Genomic DNA, 19,697 nt, shown 5'->3' on the forward strand with positions numbered 1-19,697 from the left:
CAGGCCTTGCTTAGTCTTTGTTCTAGTTGCACTTTTGTCGATATGAACTTAACCAACATGCCAAATGGCAATTATCTAAAGGGGCCCCGCAACACTTTTTCAGCATGGTCAGAAAACGCTGCCAATTGGTATTCGAGGTTCCCGAGAACACGCGAGCCGAAACATTATAGCGCAGCATGCGACCTGGGGGTTTACAATAAATTCTCAGTCAGCTAAACATCCCTTCCTCTTCTCTAGACAAACGATGCTATTACTCAAAATCACTGCATCATTGACTCAAGTTCCACGTCATTGGATGATATGAACATGGTGCGCTCGGTAGTTACAGCGGCACCGCGGGAGGCCGCCACTTGCACAAGCACGCACGCGATCGCATTGAAAGTAGGCTGCGCGTTCAAAGAAAAAAAAAAAAGTGCTCAAGGTCACGTGGTGAGTTTGACATACTTTCTTCCCCGTGCTATCCCTCCCTGCTTAGCTTCCAGCACTTTTGTTGGGCCGAGAGAAGTGAGAAAGCAATTACAACGTGCGACAAGTCTTTGCAACTCCGTTCGTACTGGACGGATTCTAAAAATTTTTGCGGCGGTTGATTTGCGGGGCAATAAGCTTTTAGTGAAGCCATTCCGTGGCTACTTGGAAAAGTGTGCAGGGCCCCTTAAGTGGAGGGCTACTAACTAATTACGACTAACTGGGGCCCTTTCAACGTGCACCTAACTCGGAGTACAGTCAACTGCCGATTTTTCGGACGCCCGATTTTTCAGACATGCTCGAAAATTCGGACGCTCTCGCGGCACCGTCACCAGCCCCATAGACTTCAAGTATTAGACCGTCCAAAATTTCGGACGCTGAAGCTACTGCGCGTCCGATTTTTCGGACTTTCTGCCCAAATTGCAGGTCCGAAAGGCATTATTTGAAGCCCCCACCTCTGCCGCGTCTATCATCTCGTAGGTTCGAACCAGCGCTTTCGCGAGTCGATCTGTTTGAGACAGTAGCAGAGTCCGAAAGTGAGCTTTGCCGCAATGCCGACGCGTAATGGGGTGAAGCAGACCAGAAATTCAATGGGGCGGCTATCGCGGCGCCGTGCGGCGATGTTACGGTTACGAATAAGCAGCGGAAATGCACGGAGGCGTGATGGCAGAAGCTGGCAAACGCGCCAGTACGGCTTAATCGCTGATAACCCTTACGATAAGCATCTACAGTTAACTGCTCGGTAGTGCACGTGGCCTAGCGCAGTTGCATGCATACTGCACGCATTTAATAGGCGAGAACCCAAATGCGCCGCGCCGCCATTCTTGCTGCCTCTTTCTGCGAGACCACTAAGTGCGCCGCGTAGACGCGTTGCCTTCGCGGACGAAACCAGCTCGCCATTGCCGCGCCGTGTGCGGTCAGGAACTAAGTGCGCATCACGAACCCTTTCATGATAAATGCGTGCGTACGATACAGCAACAGTAAAGTGACGGCGTCAGCTTAGTTGGCGATGTGCTGCACACAACTAGAACGATCAGCTTGACAAGGCAGCGAATGCTGCGTATCGGCGGCGATTCGGCGATGTGGTGTGCGCATGTTTGCGCGCACACATCGGGGAAAGCCGGTCGAGTCGTCCGCTCTTCCGCCACAGTCTGTGTTCCGCGTCATCGTTTACAAACGCTTCATGCGAGATAGCCGTAATATATTCCGCGCTTTGCTGTTATCAGCGGCGCTCATCACGAGATGCAAAAGTGGCGGTTGGCACGTACGTAGTTAAGCGGAGTTCGCGGCAGGTACCGAATGTATTTGCGAGAGCCTGGGAGCGCACCACAATGCCTGATAATTGTACTGGGAGGCATTAAAGCTATTTCGGACGTGGCTGTGGCGATTTGACCACTTGAGCAGAATAAAAAAGCATGAATTTGTTTCGGACGATTCCGCGGTCCCTAGGGAGTCCGAAAATCGGCAGTTGACTGTACTTGGGTGTCTGCATTCTGGCCCCACTGAAATGCGGTCACCGTGCGGCCAAACATCGATACCCGCATGCGCATACTTAACAGCACAACAATTTAGCCATGCTGCCACCATGGCATGTACAACTGAAGCAGCCCATCTGACCCAGGGCAGTTTATGCTTAAACAAAAACCTTTGCATTTGGGACAGCAATGTTCTCGGCGATCGCCGCACCTTTGTGTTGTTGTAAACGTTCCTACGTAGTTTTGGTGCACGAGGAATATGGTTGATGAGTGACGGGAAACCCTGTGGTCTGACTCTTCTGTACATCCGGTACCTGCAAACCAGAAAGGTCGAGACCTGGCAGCAATGCTTTTTAATACAAACGCAACTTCTGCAGCCCCACTTCAGTGCTAAGCTTGGCACAGAACACAAACATTGAATTCAGGGCTGGTACAGGTTTCCAGGAGGAAAACTCGAGAACATTCGAGGACTTTCACGACACCGTCATAGCTTTTTCAAAGGCACAGAGCAACATCCAATGTGGCACTTCTTTACTATACAGCACCGTCTCCAAAAAACCACAGATAGCTTCACTTTTTGAAGCCCTTCACTAACAAACATCAGGGTGAGTCCAATGTAGTTTCACTTCCTTGCACCGCAAAAGAGAAAAAAAGACACGCAGGAGGTTCCAACGTGAAGTGCTCACAAGATAGGCCAAGAGATACAAAGTAGGAGACAATGTAAACTGACAGATGGGGAACTGAAATGAATGATAGGGTGAGGCCTCAGAAAAGTAATGTCAGCAGAAGAAAAAAAACCAACACAAAGCACTGGTGTCACTCTCCCACTGGGGTTTTCCAGTTCCACACATGCACTTGTAGAGAGTCTCGGGCTCAAAATACATGGGCAATTTGATATTTTTCATATAGGTACATTCCAGACAAACAAAAATTATTTCCCATGGCTCCTGGTACAGTGCACACCGAATGGCTTGTCAAACATGGTACAGTCAACGTAAGATTTTTTTCGTACTTCCTCAGGACCATGAAATATCCTGTACAAGCGAATTCACGCTTTTTTTTTTACCTTGCCCAAGTGGTCACATCGCCATAGCTACATCAGAAGTAGCTCTGAAAGCCTGCCAGTACACTTATCGAGCATTTCGGTGCTCGCACAGGCACTTGTGGATACGATCAGTGCCTGCAGGGAACCCTGCTTACTGCGTGCTAGCAGCCAAATGCAATTTGAGTCTCAGGATGAGCACAGTCATACCAGCAAAGCGCCGACAAAAAAATTACGGCTCTCTCGAACGATCGTGCCATGGCATGTTCACATTATATACCAAAAAGCGTTCAGAAACGATCACATGAAACACAAAAGGCTGTGGTGGGAGAGTGGACGACTCGCATTAAAAGACTCTTCATGCACATGTAATTTGTATAGTTTTTTTTCTCCCGGAATGGTTTCAAGCAATGGCGTGGCTCTGTGGCAGAACACCTGCTTCCAACGCAGAAGGCCTGGGTTTGATTCCCACTCGAACTGAAGATTTTCATTATTTATTTGCATCTGTCTCATTGTTTCACTCACGGACAATGCCGATTTTTCGCACACAACCAACGACACTGACGCTGAATTCTGCAAGACAAGCTCTTTAATGCTATCGCGTTTAAAAATACTCACCAACCACTTTCAACATCAATGTTGCGCCTTTGCAAGCGAACTTCCTCTAATTATACCTTACCGCGTCCCTTACCGTGTCATTGGAAATATTTGTGCTGACAAAACAGCACTATTTAGCATATGCTGCCATACAAAGATTGAATCTGAGGGCAACTACATGCTATGAAGAATAAGTGAGCAGGTTGTGTGTCAAAATATAAACCAAGGGCCTTATTTGCAATCCAAAACGAACTTGTTTCACTATCCTTCACTACAATGCAAAGAGTAATGTGGCAAAGCACACAAAAAGAAAAAAACTAACAGGGGTGGCTGATATCCTAGTTGACATAAAGAACAAAAAAAGAGAACTGGGCAGGGTCATACAATGTAATGGACCGAGAAACAGTGGTCAATTAGAGCAGCAGATTGGATACCAAGAGATGGGAAACATAACCATGAACTGCAGAGTTGACGATATTAAGGGGGGACACTGCGCCTGAAAACTTTTTTTTACAATTCTTTACCAATTTAAAATCAAACTCGCTGAGTTTATGTATATTTGTGTGCTGATTTCAAATATGCAATTTGTTTCCTAGTACAATGTGTAGTTTTTAAATTCCATGTGCCATTTTGGGAGCCCCAGTTTGCCTAAACTGAGAGAGCTACAAAGTAATTAGGCACATTAGAATGACCTGGAATGAGTACAGAGTGCAAGAAAACAAGAATGGATGTCCTAAGCCCATTTGAACAAAAGTTGTGGCATGTTGAATATTTGTGGCTGAAATCCCAGCTTGGAGTAGACTAATTTTTAATGTTCATCGTGCCATAACTTTTGTTCAAATGGGTTTAGAACATCCATTCTTGTTTTCTTGCACTCTGTACTCATTGCAGGTCATTCTGATGTGCCTAATTACTTTGTAACTCTCTCAGTTTAGGCAAGCTGGGGCTCCCAAAAAGCATATGAAATGTTTGATATTTTAAAAAACTACATGTTATACTAGAAAAATAATTGCATATTTGAAATCTGCACACAAATATGCATAAACTCCGCAAGTTTCATCTCAATCGACAAAGAATTAAAAAAAAAATTTCAGGACCCATGTCCCCCCTTAAGAAATGTGCAGGCACAAAGTGGAATCAGCTCACACAGGACTGGGCAAATTGGAGATTGTTGGGATAGGCCATCATTCTACAATGTACACAAAATGGGCTGATGACGATTATGATTAATTTGTAATATAAGTATTCAATTCGAAGACCACATACTATACTCAAGATAGTCAAAGTGATTGAAAAAAAATTTGAATAGATTATTCCATCAACTAATCTTGCTCAAAATAAATGATTGTCCACCTTTTTGCTAAGTAATGATACTGGTACTGCCAAGTGCGAAGATCGGCGATGCCTATACAGATAGGCACCGGGAGTGCACAAAGGCATCATGGCGACAGATGACGAACACGCCTTATTGCTGACAAGCCCATCTTGATAAGCATTTTCAACTATCTATTCAACAGTGCTACTAATAATAATATCTGGGGTCTTATGCACCAAAACCACAATATAATTATGAGGCACACTGTAGTGAAGAGCTCCGAAAATTTTGACCACCTTCGGGTTTTTTTAACATAGACCTAAATCTCCGTAGATGGGCCTCTAGCATTTCACGTCCATTGAAATGCAACCATTGCGGCCAGGATTGAATTTATGACTTCAAGTCAACCGCTAAGCACTATAACTACAGTGTACTAGAAGGGGGCAGTGGAACGAACAGAGTGGCCGCGCCGCATCTCAGGTGATGCTCCGACGGGCGACCGTAGCGGCGGCGCTGTAGTCACTTTGTACTGAAGCTTGGAGAGCGTCTGCATTTGGCGCCGCGCTCGTCGCAGCCTACGAAAGCGGTGTAATTGCGCGTTTTGAGCGTGTTTAATGCATTACTGAGCTTCAATCGTGTCTCAACGCCTGCTGCGCGCCATGGTGCATGAGTGAATATGCACGCAGGCCAAAATTGCGCCGAGATATTCCCTGTTCTTGGAGCCTGCCGATCCCCAAAGAAGGTGACAAGTCGGATTTTGCGCACATATGCATCTAGCTGCTCACTGATTGCTGTGCGGTTTGCAAGCACACTTCGAGCCGCGATACACTATAATGTGACTACGAACACTGACTACGAAGAAATAACGAACCAGCGACGAAAGCCTACAATTCTTCTGCCGGCAGTCTCTACGATATATCCAGAGCATTGATCTCTGTATGAGCTCCAATGCGCTCGATTGTTTCATCCAACTGAAATTGGGCCGACGGCCGATGGTTGGCAAACAAATGGGCAGCGCTCGGCACCGGTATTGTCGGCCGACCTATGGCGGCCCAAAGTGGGGCCCTGATTGGCAACCAATTACGCTGGCTATTAGTTGGCCGAAGACGTTCAGCCAAAGGTCGGCAAATGGTAGGGAAAGAGTCGGCACCCAATGCTCGGGTGACCAAACGTGGTCTTCCGCAGGGCGTGCTTTGCTACCTACCGCGTTGGCCAGGTACTATGAGCCAGCGACAAGCCGACATTGCTTTATATCAGTGGGCGCAAATATTTTTTCCTACACCGCGCGCATTATTTCTCGGTCAGCGAAAATTTATTGTATGAGCGTTGAGCGTCGGCTGTCATTTTTTGCCCTACATTATTCGCACAAGATTATTTGATTCAGCTGTGCACCACCTGATGTCCACAAGGTCGGCCTACGGCCTTGGGGCCTATGTTAGCAGCCAAAGGTCGGCCGGTGTAAGGCCATTAACCAATCCCAACCACGGCCCAACTCTGTCGGCCAAGCTCGGGCCATGCCGGCCAGGTCGGCCATGCACGTTGGGCCAGCATAGAGCCAACATCGTTTTTTCAGTTGGGATGAGTAACCTGAGTACAAATGACTCTATCGCAACATTTATATTAGTGACGGCTGAGTTCTGCCAGTTTTGCGCTGTTTATTTAATGCTGGCAGGCTATCTTGTTTCAACAGCGTGCTTCCGTGGTTACGATGCATCGGTTATGCGACCTCTGAGGGCTTAAAATACCAATAAGGCGAGCCAGGAAGCCGAGCCGAAGGCGCGTGTTCACCTCCGAGGCACAAACTTCATGCATCAGGGCTTATCTCAAGCATATTAAAATGCACAGATGTAAATATAGCCTGTCGGTTATTCTGCCTAAATTCATTACAGCCAGTTCTCATTTTCAATGCACAGCTTATATTGCACTTTTCCTGATCTTCTATTGATGCCATTAAAAAAAACTTCTTTTTGACAACGTTTTTTATTGTAATTTCATTGCTTTATCTGCAAAGTGTCAGAAGTGAAGCCAGGAGGGCGGTGGTGCTCTATGCTTTGCGAGATTGTTATTAATTGTTACTATATATATATATATATATATATATATATATATATATATATATATATATATATATATATATATAGATATATATATACGGACAGTAAAGTATCCCCTCCCCACCCGGCGCCTAGCAATTAATAACAATATCCGTGCAAAGCACCGGAGGACGACCGTTATTTGTACCGGTCGAGTTAACTTTGCGTTCCAATACCTTCGAGCCCTCGTAATGTCGAAGTCACATTTACAGCGCATTTGTAAAGATACGCACCGTACACGCAGCTTCGCCAATGCGCGGTAAATGTTCGGTGTGCTTTCGGCACAGTATCAGCACACAGCTTTCTGAGCACAGTTAAATTCCATTAGAGCAGCTCAGTTACTCTGAATAAACTAGACGCCGAATCAACACAAGAAGAAAGCATTAAGACAGAAGAAATCAGAATAAGACACGCCCTTTTTGTTTCCTCTGTCTCTTTCTTCTGGCGGTCGTTTGGCGTCTAGTTAATTGAGAGTAATTGTTCTAAATATCCCAGTAATGAGTTCGGCTCAATTACACTGAGATCGTGAATATTCACGGTCGGTGTCAGCCTGGTTTTATTTTTATATTTTGTGTACTTTCCAGCAGTCACTTCGGCTACAAGAACTGATTTGCAGTATCTCTCAAAGGCATATATGAAGCAAGCATCCATTAAAAGCTTTGAAGTTTCGTCCATCAAGGCTTACGACGACAATTCCTACGCTTAATAATGAAAGACACGCAACGAAAGCCACATCAGTGCCGATTAGCCGGGTGCCGCTGACGCGTCCAGCAGTTCTAGCGGCACATTCTAGCGCGCGGCGCCGCGCGCCTTCAGTACCGAGCGACTGCAGCGCCGCCGCTACGGTCGACGCGGAAGGCATCAGGCGGCGAGGCGCGTTCTCGCCACTCGACAGTTCTAGTACACTCTACTATAACCAATGTACCACCACAATGGCCATGGCAGTGCTGTTGGCACTGGTGTAACTGTACTGGACACTATTATAATAGGCCATATAAACTTGCTTCACTGCCATTCACTGCCACCTCCTTGTGTGGCACCTCTCCAAATATTCGTGTCATTTTCAGAAACGAATGCAGTTAGCTATCACCATGTTGGCTTATCAAGGTACTGACTGGACCCATGCAAGAGTGCAGCAATTGTCTTGAGAGCATATGACCATGTGTGTGACAGAGAGCAGGAATTTCTGTGCTTAATTAAAAAAAAAGCCTTGTGGTAGGCAAGTGAGGCCGCATTTATTATGGCATCACATTTATTTCCTTTTGGTAGAGGCAGCGCACGTCAGGAAACTCAAACGTATACCTGAATGTTACTGGCAAGTACATATTAACTAGGTTTTACTGCATCCTTAGCATATCGAATACTGCACTTGAAATCAGAAAGCACATGCCAACCCCAGATTTGTTGGTTTTTTATGAACAGCCACTATGGCACATGTCAGCAGGGCAATTTACATACAGCATGGCAGCACTGTAGGCTCTGTTTTGTTAACATGTGTTCTATGCTCTTTGAAACGATCTTTTGATGCTAATTTGTGACAGAGGCACTTTTGCTAACGTGTGCCATGCCAAGCAATCGAGATTACGACGAGCTGTCAGCGAAACAGAGGAATGATCGAGGCAACGGTGCTGCAACAAAAGGAGAGAAGCGCTGTTGGGAAGTACTACTGTGTGAAAGCAACTTCGACGGCATAGTGCAGGACATGCAACACAATACAGCAGTGTAGTCGTGCCCACACGACTTAATGAATTAATGCTTTGCCCACATCCTGCCACTTGCTGATGATGACACGGCATCTTGTATGCTTTCTTTTTTACTTGTGGCTTCCCCACAGTGCATTATCCATTAAATCAATTAAAGCAACGGACAGCTCGCTGACACGTTGAGATGCTTTATGAAAAACGCCTCCATAATGATGCCTGAAGGAAGTGCATTTGTTTTATCAAAAAGTGGGACACACAATCTCAACAATGCACACACAGGTGAAAAGCATGGTCAAATGGGAAACAGCGCAGTAAAAGACGACGACAAAGACGGAACACAAACCACACCACACGAAGCACTGACTGCCAACTGAAGTTTATTCGGGCGAAAACGTATACAAATACATTCTTAGGCGCACCACGTCACAAACAAAATGATACAAACAAAGCATGAAAAAGCACAGAGACACAAATATAACAGAAACCTTGGTCATCATCACATGATGCATCGTGATTGAAAGGCGTAAGCGGTTCAGTTGAGACGGTTAGCCGATAAATACGAAATTTCTTGTCAGATAGTAAAACAGATGGAGTACTGACGCACTTTTCTTTTAACAATGAAATGTAATGCTCTTCGATAATTTCTCTTGTCATTCGATTCTGGTTCTTAGCTAACACATCACAATTCTCAAACTTGGGGCAACAACCACATTGCTTACAATGAATACCTAGATGACCACTAACGGAACTGGTCACCTTATTGTTGTGCTCGCGAAGTCTATCATTTAAACATCGGCAGTCTGGCCGATGTAGAATCTGCCGCATGACACGAAAGGCGACTTGCGTTGTTTACTACAGGCGCTACTGTCATTTGCGGTGCTGTTGACACAGTTACATAATTTTGACAACTTATTAGGCGCACTCAAAACGACTAACATTAGCCCGCTGACCAATCCGCTTCAAATTGTGTGATAGTTTATGCAAGTATGGTAAAATGGTGAGTTTTTTACTTTGCGCATCGAGTTTCATCGAGTTTCTGGAGCATCGACGCCCGAACAAATTTGCCGCCTTTTCAATAGACATAAAAGATCTGTACTACTCCATTCCCCAAGACGAATTGCTCTCGTGTGTGGAAGAGTGTATAGACAATGTTGGCGCTGTAGCTTTTCAAAATTCAACTGGCTTAGCTGTTTGCAAACTTCTTTGAGCTGTTGTCATTTTATTTGAAGTCACTTTTTTCATCATGGGAGGGGTGCACCTATCTACAAAGGCAAGGAATTAGTATAGGGTCATGTATCGCACCCATACTCAGTGACATTTTCTTGGCCAGTGTTGACCGTAAGATTTCCTCATGCATTGCCCATTCTTGTGTTTTAAAAGTTTTCCGTTTCGTTGACGATTTTCTAGTGTGCCTAGACTATGACGCAGGCTTGTTTGAAGAATCTGCGTCTAGTCTAGTAGATATTTTTAGATCTTGTGCAAATCCCCTCGAATTAACCTGTGAAATGCCTTCTGAGAATTCCTTCTGAGAATTCGATTAGGTTCTTGGACCTACGTTTTAAATGGAGTTCCAAGGGTGTCTGTTGGAGTTTTGAACCGCATAGCAAGAAACCTATTTTGTCGTTTCACAGCTCCCATTCAAAGTTGATAAAAAGAGGAATCGCCAAGTTGTGCATGTCGAACGCGCTCCGAAAATCGTGCGTGCACTGTAAGTGCGACAGTTTTCAAGGCCAGGTGACTAGACTGGTAGGAGCTGGTTACCCGCACTACGTGCTAGCTTCGGTAGCACAAAAGCTTTTTAAAGAAATGAACGTTTGTAACCCCTTGGCACGTGCAAGTGATACTAATGCTAGGCGTGCACAAGGTCAAAAACTCACCGTTTTACCATACTTGCATAAAGTATCACACAATTTGAAGCGGATTGGTCAGCGGGCTAATGTTAAGAGTCGTTTTGAGTGTGCTTAATAAGTTGTCAAAATTATGTTACCGCGTCAACAGCACCCCAATGACAGTAGTGCCTGTAGTAAACAACACAAGTCACCTTTCGTGTCGTGTATCAGGAACGTCATCTACTGCATTCCCTTGTCATGTGGCAGATTCTACATCAGCCAGACTGGCCATGTTTAAATGATAGACTTCGTGAGCACAACAATAACGTGACCAGTTCCGTTAGTGGTCATCTAGGTATTCATTGTAAGCAATGTGGTTGTCGCCCCAAGTTTGAGAATTGTGATGTGTTAGCTAAGAACCAGAATCAAATGACAAGAGAAATTATCGAAGCGCATTACATTTCATTGTTAAAAGAAAAGTGCGTCAGTACTCAGTCTGTTTTACTATCTGACAAAGAAATTTCGTATTTATCAGCTAACCATCTCAACTGAACCGCTTACGCCTTTCAATCACTATGCATCATGTGATGATGACCAAGGTTTCTGTTATATTTGTGTCCCTGTGCTTTTTCATGCTTTGTTTGTATCATTTTGTTTGTGACGTGGTGCGCCTAAGAATGTATTTATATACGTTTTCACCCGAATAAACTTCAGTTGTCAGTCACTGCTTCGTGTGGTGTGGTTTGTGTTCCTTCTTTGTCGTCGTCTTTTACTGCGCTGTTTCCCGTTTCACCATGCTTTACCAACTAGCCAACAAGTTGACCTTATTAGGTGAAAAGCCTTTCAAAGAACTATGGTGTTCTGTTAACTTAATATTCAAGCAATGCCTGGTCTGTCCCATATACTGACGGACTCATGTGAAAGTGATCAAGTACACTTCGTTTTAAGTGCAAGGAACAAATACGCAAGCATGTTTCATACTGTTGACCAGTCAGACTCCCTTTGTTACTTATATGCAGATTTATTGCCCCACAAATTCCCTTCAGCTTGTTTTTACTTAAAAACCTTACTTTTATCCTGAACTTCCTTGCACCTATGTGAAAAAGATTGGACATATGGGATAAAGACAAAAATGGCTAAAATCTTGCTCATTAGTACTCTTTCTGCTTCACTGCAGATAATTTTTACAGCATAACCTATACAGAGTGGGTACTTTTTACCAAATGTGCTATTCTGCCATCTCAGGAGTCCTCTGTTTAATATATCCATCAATTTCATTAATACTACCACTAAATCCACCCCTGGGGGACATCCAAAGTAGGTTAGAATTATCCTACGTTCAGCCGGCCCTTCTTTTAGGGGAACTGAATTGCGCACTGCACAAAGCACAACGGCAAGCGACATGTTACTCACCCAGCGTCCTGAGCTTCATGAGCCCGAATAATAGAGAGGAGGTTGTTCTGCTGGAGAAACTCGCAACATGCTGCATAGCTGTGAAAAGGCGAACAGCACATTAGCACATCTGTGCCAATCTGTTAGGTTATGACAAAAGTCATGTTGCATGCACACAGGTATAACACACCAACTTAGTTATCCTCCTTCTTGCACTTAACACACATATTTCATATCAACAAAACTTATGCAACCTGTTTTTCATTTTCAGTAACACTTTCTACATTTACAAGTCTTAGCTCAAGGGAGACAGTAAAGCCACACGACGCAGAATAAACTTTAAGCAGCTACTTTATACTGTCTCGCGTCCATTTGATGTCTTGCTGAAGCAGACTAGACCTGTACCTTCTACGACATTCAAGCTCAGATTTACAGCTAGAATGTATTGTTACATTGTGGAATTAACACAGGTTTCACAATTATGTGTTTACAAGCTATTTACAAGCCATGCAATGCCACATAAACACTGACATTTTAACTACCTTTCCTGGAAACAAAAAAGGAAAGTAATAATTTAATTACACACTCCAACACCTGGATATAGGAATTAACTATGTGTTTGTAATTTCTATGCACACTGGGCCTCAAATGTGTATGCTGCAATCAGCATGCTATCTGTGCACATAAGCAAAAAAAAAATTGGAATGTTTGCACTACAGCAACTAAATGTTTAAAGATCAAAAATAACATTTTCGTTAACAAAGTACTTCAAAGAAATCATTGCATGCACAATATGGTAACTTTACAGTTTAAACAGCATTATTTAGCTTTATCTTTTACAACCCCATCACCACAGCAGGGAAAATAAGTGCAAGCAAACTACGAACGTGTGCAGGTATTCAGACAATTCAGGAACAATTTAATAAAGCATGTACGTATCAACTTATTCATGGTAGCAACTGTAAGATCCGAGTACACAAAAACTGACCGTATGACCATATATCCCATTCACGGCAAACAGCAGCAGTTCTGCCCCTTATGTCTGTCTCCTATTTCCTGGACTCTGCCTGGCAACCTTTCAATTTCAAAGCCCATGCACACATTGCAAATGCCACTGGAATATTGAGAGGCATCGTGCAAGACCAACAATTGCTTGCTCTGCTCTCGGCAAACTACGCTGCAGGTGGGACTGACTACGTATGATGATGATGATGTGTGGTTTCTAGTGGCGCAAGGGCCAGGCGTGGCCAAAGAGGACCGACTACATAGTAGAAGGAATTGACACGAGCATTGGCTGATTTCAACATCACGAAAACATCCTCAGTAATACTACTACTGTTTGTTTTGAATTACTGAAAACACACATACGCCTCTCAATTTCAACAACACCCAAATGGTAGCTCATCTTTGCACATCCAGTCCTAGAGACAGCCATCTGCACAGTGTTTTCTTTTACGCTTATGCAAGGTGGCACACGGTGCTCTTTTACACACTAAGTGCCTGTGCTATACTGAACATGTTACTAGGGTTATTACTGATGCATATAGCAGTCTCCAAAGCCGCAGAGGTGCTCGTAAGCACATGCTGGCTCTCTTCTACGCCCGTGTGTAGCTTTTAGTGCACTTGTCAGGATGAAAGATAAGAAAAAGTGCAAAAAGCCTGTGATAAACTACCGGTAATTTTGCTTATACTTGGTGAATTCAAATATTTCTTGCAGCTGGAGATTGGAGAGGCAAGCTGGTCCAATAGTGAGGTCACTATATTACTTCCAAAGGTGTTTCAGGGCCCCTATAATTATCCCCTTCCTATATATTCCAGTGAGCATGCAACATGACATTTTTTTATCCAGTCATTCTTTTTTTCCTGCCCCTGTGGCACATCAAGCCATAACATGCAAATTCACACACAATTATATGCCCTCATTTTCAAGGAAGTCAGCTAAGACAAGAGACTGTCTTAAAAGAAACATTCTAGTGACAACAACAGCAAAACCAGCATATATCGAACTCTCAAAAAAAGAAAAATGGAAATTGGTTTGATATATTGTAGTCTGATATAAAACTTCTAAGTAATTTACCGTATTTTCAGTATGAATTTCTATGTGCAAGTTTGCTTTAGGGCACTGCTTCACAATATTTCAAAGAAGGCAGCTTCATGGTAATGCACAGGAATTTTTTTGTTTTTATTTTTCCGCAGTTTGTAGCTGAGGGATTCAGGTTATACGCAAGAAACTACGGTATCGATGTAAAACGGGCACTTCAACATCTCCATACGCAGCTGGGCGCCGGAAGCATCTAGTCCACCTTGGCCCTAATGTCAGCCTTGTTCTTTCATCGTAATGAGCGTGTTTCTTAGGATGCTATATGCAGTAGCGATGTCAGACTTCTTTTCTCCACATTCAACTGTGTTAAAGGGAGCAGGGAATCTGCGGAGAAGCGAACAGTGACCAAGCGCAACAGGCCAATGGTTGCGACAAAAAGGAACCACGAGAGAAAGCATGTCGGGTGGTACTTTCTACTCACTCCACGCGGCACCCTCTTAATCGCACCCCTCGCTCTCCCAGAAGCATGCAGGAAAGCCCCCTTTTGCAAGAAAAAGCCAACTTCTTGGGGCGTTCAGCGCTGCTCAATGTTCGATGTACGACGTGCTCTGGCTATTTTTGTTCGATGTAGGCGTAGATTTTCCTACGCATTGACTATTGTGTTTGAAAATAGTTCGATATAGTGTGGTTTGACCGTGTTTCCATGCCATATATCCCAAAACCGAAGTTGCAGCTGAAAGAAAAGTGTTTGGTGCCCACCTATAGAAATATGAGCATCCGCGGACGCTATTGTGACTAAAATGCTCCGCATTCTTCTCATTGCCGAAGTCTTCAAGTGGATCCGACCATAGCAGGTCGCACATGGGACCAAATGCAGGCGGCTCCTTGAACCTGTCCAGCTGCATGCACCAAAGGAAGAGGTCAGACGCTACAGAGGCAGCATATATGAACAGACCACAATGCATCATGCACTTTGCCTGCTGAAAAGGCCACGCCTCCTCTGGCTCATACATTCATGTGGAACAGCTTTCAAAAGGACCCCATGCTCCTTCAATGCATGTTCTGAGCTCACAAAGTGCGCAAGTAACAATGCTAAGCCAGTTGTTATTAAAAATCAATGCACACTTCAGAAGATCCAGTACACTTTCAACTTTAACATGCACCGACATTTCAACTCTGCAAACAACAGTGCAGTACCAGTCATAGCACAGCCTAAAGGAACAGGTTTTAATGGCTGTGCACAATTCATTCAACACAAAGATAACTTGCACAGATCCGCTTCACACTACTTAAGCATCATGTCACCAGACCAAACATTCAAAATGCAATGGCCCATAATTTTTATAGTACACACTTCAATCAAAAAGCAAAGCCGTCGTTGCTAAATTGAATGCAAACAGCAATTTTTTTTTTTTTACTTGAGAAAACTCAACCTTTTTCTTTTTACAGGCCTGTTTTCGAACTGAATTTCGAGACTCAAAACTAAGGGTCACACAGAGATGGTCAATTCCAGAGTTTCTTCTAAGATTACCTAGAGGGGAGGAATCTGGTGCCACTGTCTATGCAGTTTCCTAATGGGCATTGTGCCATCATGAGAATGAAAGTATGCCGACGTGTGAGGCTTTTGTTGGCCTGCGTTCAGTGACGGTTGGCACAAAACATGGATGTGGATGCACAGATGAAACTTTCATAAAAGAAACTCACAGGGTCCCTTACGCATGATTTGCCAACAACAACTTGAAGGTGAAAGCCATCTTAATTTAATTGACAGTCATGTGTTGTGAATGCCTACCGTTCCTTGGTGAATTTAATAAACGTGGTGGGGGGGGGGGGGGGATCTTTTCCTTCTCAGTCAATGTATTGACCCTTCCTGCCCCCTCCGAAAGCTTTCTGCACCTAACGTGAATTGGTACTGCTTCCAGAATTGGAGGCATTGTAAGCTTTCTGCAGCTCACCTCGTTTTACACTGCCTCCGTGATCAGCCCACCTTTGACCAAACTATGATGTCATGTATTTTTGCGATCTGAGACGTCATGATGATGTCATATGGCGAAGTCATCGCGTGATGACTTTTAGCATCACTTTTGTTGACGCTGACACCATGAGACGATGGTCGATGCCAACGGTCAATTTTCGTGTTTGATGAGGCATCTAAGGCTTTCGCTTTAATAAAATCTCAATTATTTTTCATTTGTCCATGTTATATTTTTGAATAAACTTCAGCTACCTGCAGATCATATCAAGTGATGAAAAGCAATAACATACAAGTTGGTGCACTGCAAGCACGGGCCTTGTCATCAGTTCAATTTTATTAGCTCATCAGCAGTTTCGATGTTTCATACCTCCAAACATCCATTCTCAAAAGTGAACAAAGAAATCTTAAGTAAAATTAAAAAATGAAAAGTTCTTTATGTGTCAATGAACCACTGCAACAGAATGAATGGTGCTAACCAGCCATGCCTTCAAGGCATCCTGGCTCTTCCAGAACGTCATTCAAAGGCGACCACATCCTGGCACTCCTATGCACACAACAGCAGCATAGCACTATTTCTCCCTCTAGGCAATGTCATAAGGAACTGACACGTTTCCTATCTGAACAGGTCAACCACACCAGATTCTTTTCTAAAGAAAATTCAGTAGCAGCAAGCACATCCTCCAACAGGTACTTATTTAAAGGGAACTACGGGTGCTCAGCATTCATGTGGAGACTTCATGTTCACAATCGTTTTTTTCCCTGCTTATGCAACTGACCAAAATCACACTAGTTAAATTTCTTTATGCTATGATAGTTAACTGTGCATAACTGCAACCTGAAATAAATTCTCTACAAGAACGTTCATAAGTCTCGGTATAACAAACAACCACAAATATCTACAGAGATGGGAATGGCCCAAGTGCATTTTGTAGCACATTTGATAGAATAAAAAATGGTGATTTATAGCAGGTGTCCTCAATTTTGTAGCATGTTGCAAAGACAAAAAAAAAAAAACTGGATAAAAGCTGCTTATTGCTTTTGTTACAGATATAGCACGAACTTAAATGACTACCGTAAAATACCAAGCAAGCGCCCCCACCCCAGCAAGCACCCCCCCTCCCTTTTTCGGGAGATCTGAAATAAGTGCCAGTGACCGAGCAAGCAACACCCCCCCCCCCCCACATCCTCCCCTGCAGCCACTTTTTTTCAAGACTGGCATCGCTTGTGTAAAAATAACCACAAGGATGAGTACACCAAATGCGTATCTAATGTTGTTAATGAAATTCCGTTGTCATGTGGCTGGTCGTATATTAGTCAAACCGGTCGCTGCTTCAATGGTTTGACGATGGGGAATAAAAACGGTAAATAAATAAAGCATTTCATTAAAAACATAGATAGCCATTTTTTATTTTTAGCGGCTCCCCCGCCATCATCTCGAATTTCAGTCCGGGACCGAGCAAGCCCCCCCCCCCCTCCAAATCTGGTCGGATTATCCTTCACCGGGGGGGGGGAGGGGGGGGGGGCTTGCTCGGCATCTTACGGTAGGTGCATTAAAATGACGAGTGTATCAGAAGTTTTTTGGAAAAGTGCCAAACAACAAGACAACAAATCAATATAATGATTTAATAAGTGATGATCGCACCGAATTATTTCGTTAACTCGGGAAGTTTCGTAAAATCGAAAACGAATTTTTCGGTCCTTCAAAATCTAAAATTGTAACGTGGCGGCACCAAGAAAGCTACCGCGGTACCTTATTTGCGACTAGCACACGCCTGTGCATCTGAAAATTCAAGGGCAGCCTGGACATGGTACCTCTTATGTCCGGGTGGTACAGGCGAAGTAGACAGTTATGACAAGCTGCCGATGTGCAAAGACAGGGAGAACGAATGCAGTGATTGTGTGAGCAGGTAGAGCAAGAAAGATGGGTAAATAATGAATGCAACCACAGTGTTCCTGTGGGAGCATTTACAGGGACAACAAACCACGACCACTCCTACAGCGCCCTTTGGTATGTAGAAGTGCTACCAACCGTGAAGTCAATTGTTTCTTGCATGGGCAGTGCGTGCATCCTCGTAACAACAAAGCTAGGTTCGTGACTAGGGGGGGCGTGATGTTTTAACGCAATAGCGTTACGGGGTAAGCCTGAAGAAAAGCCAGTCTGTCTCAAAATTAGGAAGAAATCGCTGCATTTTTCGCTCATTTGTTTCCGGTAAAACTTCGTTAAATCAGGTTTAGTGGTACGATAACTTCGTTAATTAGAGTTGATGACAACATTGAACTCTATGGGTACCTCCCGGGGAATGGAAATTTCTTCATTATCGGGAAATTTGTAAAATGGGCTTGGTTATGTCGAGTTTTAACTGTACCACAAAAAATTGTGGTAGCCCTTCCCCAATCGAGGAGATGGGAACAAGCGAAGCTTGGCGTGGGCATGCCTGACGTACTGCTTTTCTTTCTTTATAGGTAGCAGCTATCCCCGGAACACCGTTTTCGGGCTGAATCGGCATGGCGTCTTTCACATTCTTTGCAGCATTCGTCAGCCTGTAGAATGGCCCAACGAAAGGCCCATTACACAATCATGGAAACACTGGTTGGAAATTTAATTTTCTCGAAGCTGAAAATTTTTCATGAAATATGCAATTCCTGATATCGACCTTACACATTGTCCAGCAAATCACTTAGTTCACCAAAACAAAATATTTCAATGAAGCACCCATAGCAAGTGTACTGCTTCCTAACTGTTTTTTGCATTGTCGGTAGAACGCATTCGTGTGCTTCAGTTCAGTTCACATTGGGCAAGCATGGGCATGCGGTGGCCTAGCATTCCAAGGCAATTGCTTTCGAAGGGGGGGGGGGGTTCAAACCCCAGCCCTGGTAATAAAAATTACTTTGTTTTATTTATTATTTCTTTGATGCACGCCAGCTGTGGGTGAGGAGAGTTTTTTGGAACACCACCACCAGCTACACAGGTCAGTCAATAGAAGCTTCGCATGAAAAAGACATGAAACAAGCCAACTTGAAAAACTGCGCAGCTGACTGAAATGTGGCCTTCAGCCAGCAGCAGAGAAGTTACTTATGTCAGAAAAAAAGACTGCTAGTATCTTTATTGAGTTGAACGCCTCCATAGCACAAAGTAGTTTGCTGTCAGAAAAATAGTTACACCTCCGCGTGTATAATGGAGTGCTTAACTTTTTATGATATGTTCCCAGAACATCACCTATTTTAACCTATATACAAGGAAACACATTTACCAGCAGTTTCAGTAAAGTGCAGATAAGTACGTTGAAATATCTGTTATTTCAATAAATCACAGATATTCAATTTGTTGCCTAATTAAATAAATTGAACCTATTGCAGGCACCGGTGGCCAAATGGTTTAACTACCATACATGTGATTTTTTGCTGCCAGACACCTCTCAAATCATGTTCTGTGTGGCAGAGAGCGGAAACCAGTATGCCGGCGGGCAATCGTGGTGGTACAAAATTAGGTCTTCTCGGTTATCTTGCAAGCGATCACCACAAGTGAGCAATAGGGCGTTTCCGCTTATTTTGGAATGCCACAGAATAGAAAGAAGCTATCCTTAACATGCTTAAGAAAAGGACTAATTTGATGCTTTTACTACAAATAAAAGTTTTTATGAGTGCAGCGCTTAGTCCACTAATAATTTTTGGATTTAAATAGGAGACTAATTTTTCGGGGCGCATCACAATTTTTTTTGTTTACACATACTGCAGCCCTTCATAGGGCTATAGCAGGAGTGGGAGAATAC

The 19,697-nt window shown here is 43.8% G+C and overlaps 1 protein-coding gene across 4 annotated transcripts in view; it reads right to left on the minus strand.

Moving 5' to 3' along the window:
• The window catches only part of LOC119392323 (serine/threonine-protein phosphatase 2B catalytic subunit 2), a 124,588-nt gene that overhangs the window by 54,617 nt on the left and 50,274 nt on the right, over nucleotides 1–19,697 (minus strand). For all 4 annotated transcript variants that reach the window (XM_037659683.2, XM_037659682.2, XM_037659681.2 and 1 more), the window contains exons 5-6: nucleotides 14,712–14,851; nucleotides 11,933–12,010 (exon numbers count right to left, since the gene is read on the minus strand). In XM_037659683.2, coding sequence (XP_037515611.1) covers nucleotides 11,933–12,010; nucleotides 14,712–14,851 — 218 coding nt within the window. The remainder of the gene's footprint in view (nucleotides 1–11,932; nucleotides 12,011–14,711; nucleotides 14,852–19,697) is intronic.

Source organism: Rhipicephalus sanguineus, chromosome 1 (genome assembly GCF_013339695.2).
Source record: "Rhipicephalus sanguineus isolate Rsan-2018 chromosome 1, BIME_Rsan_1.4, whole genome shotgun sequence".
Classification (NCBI taxonomy): Eukaryota; Metazoa; Arthropoda; class Arachnida; order Ixodida; family Ixodidae; genus Rhipicephalus; species Rhipicephalus sanguineus.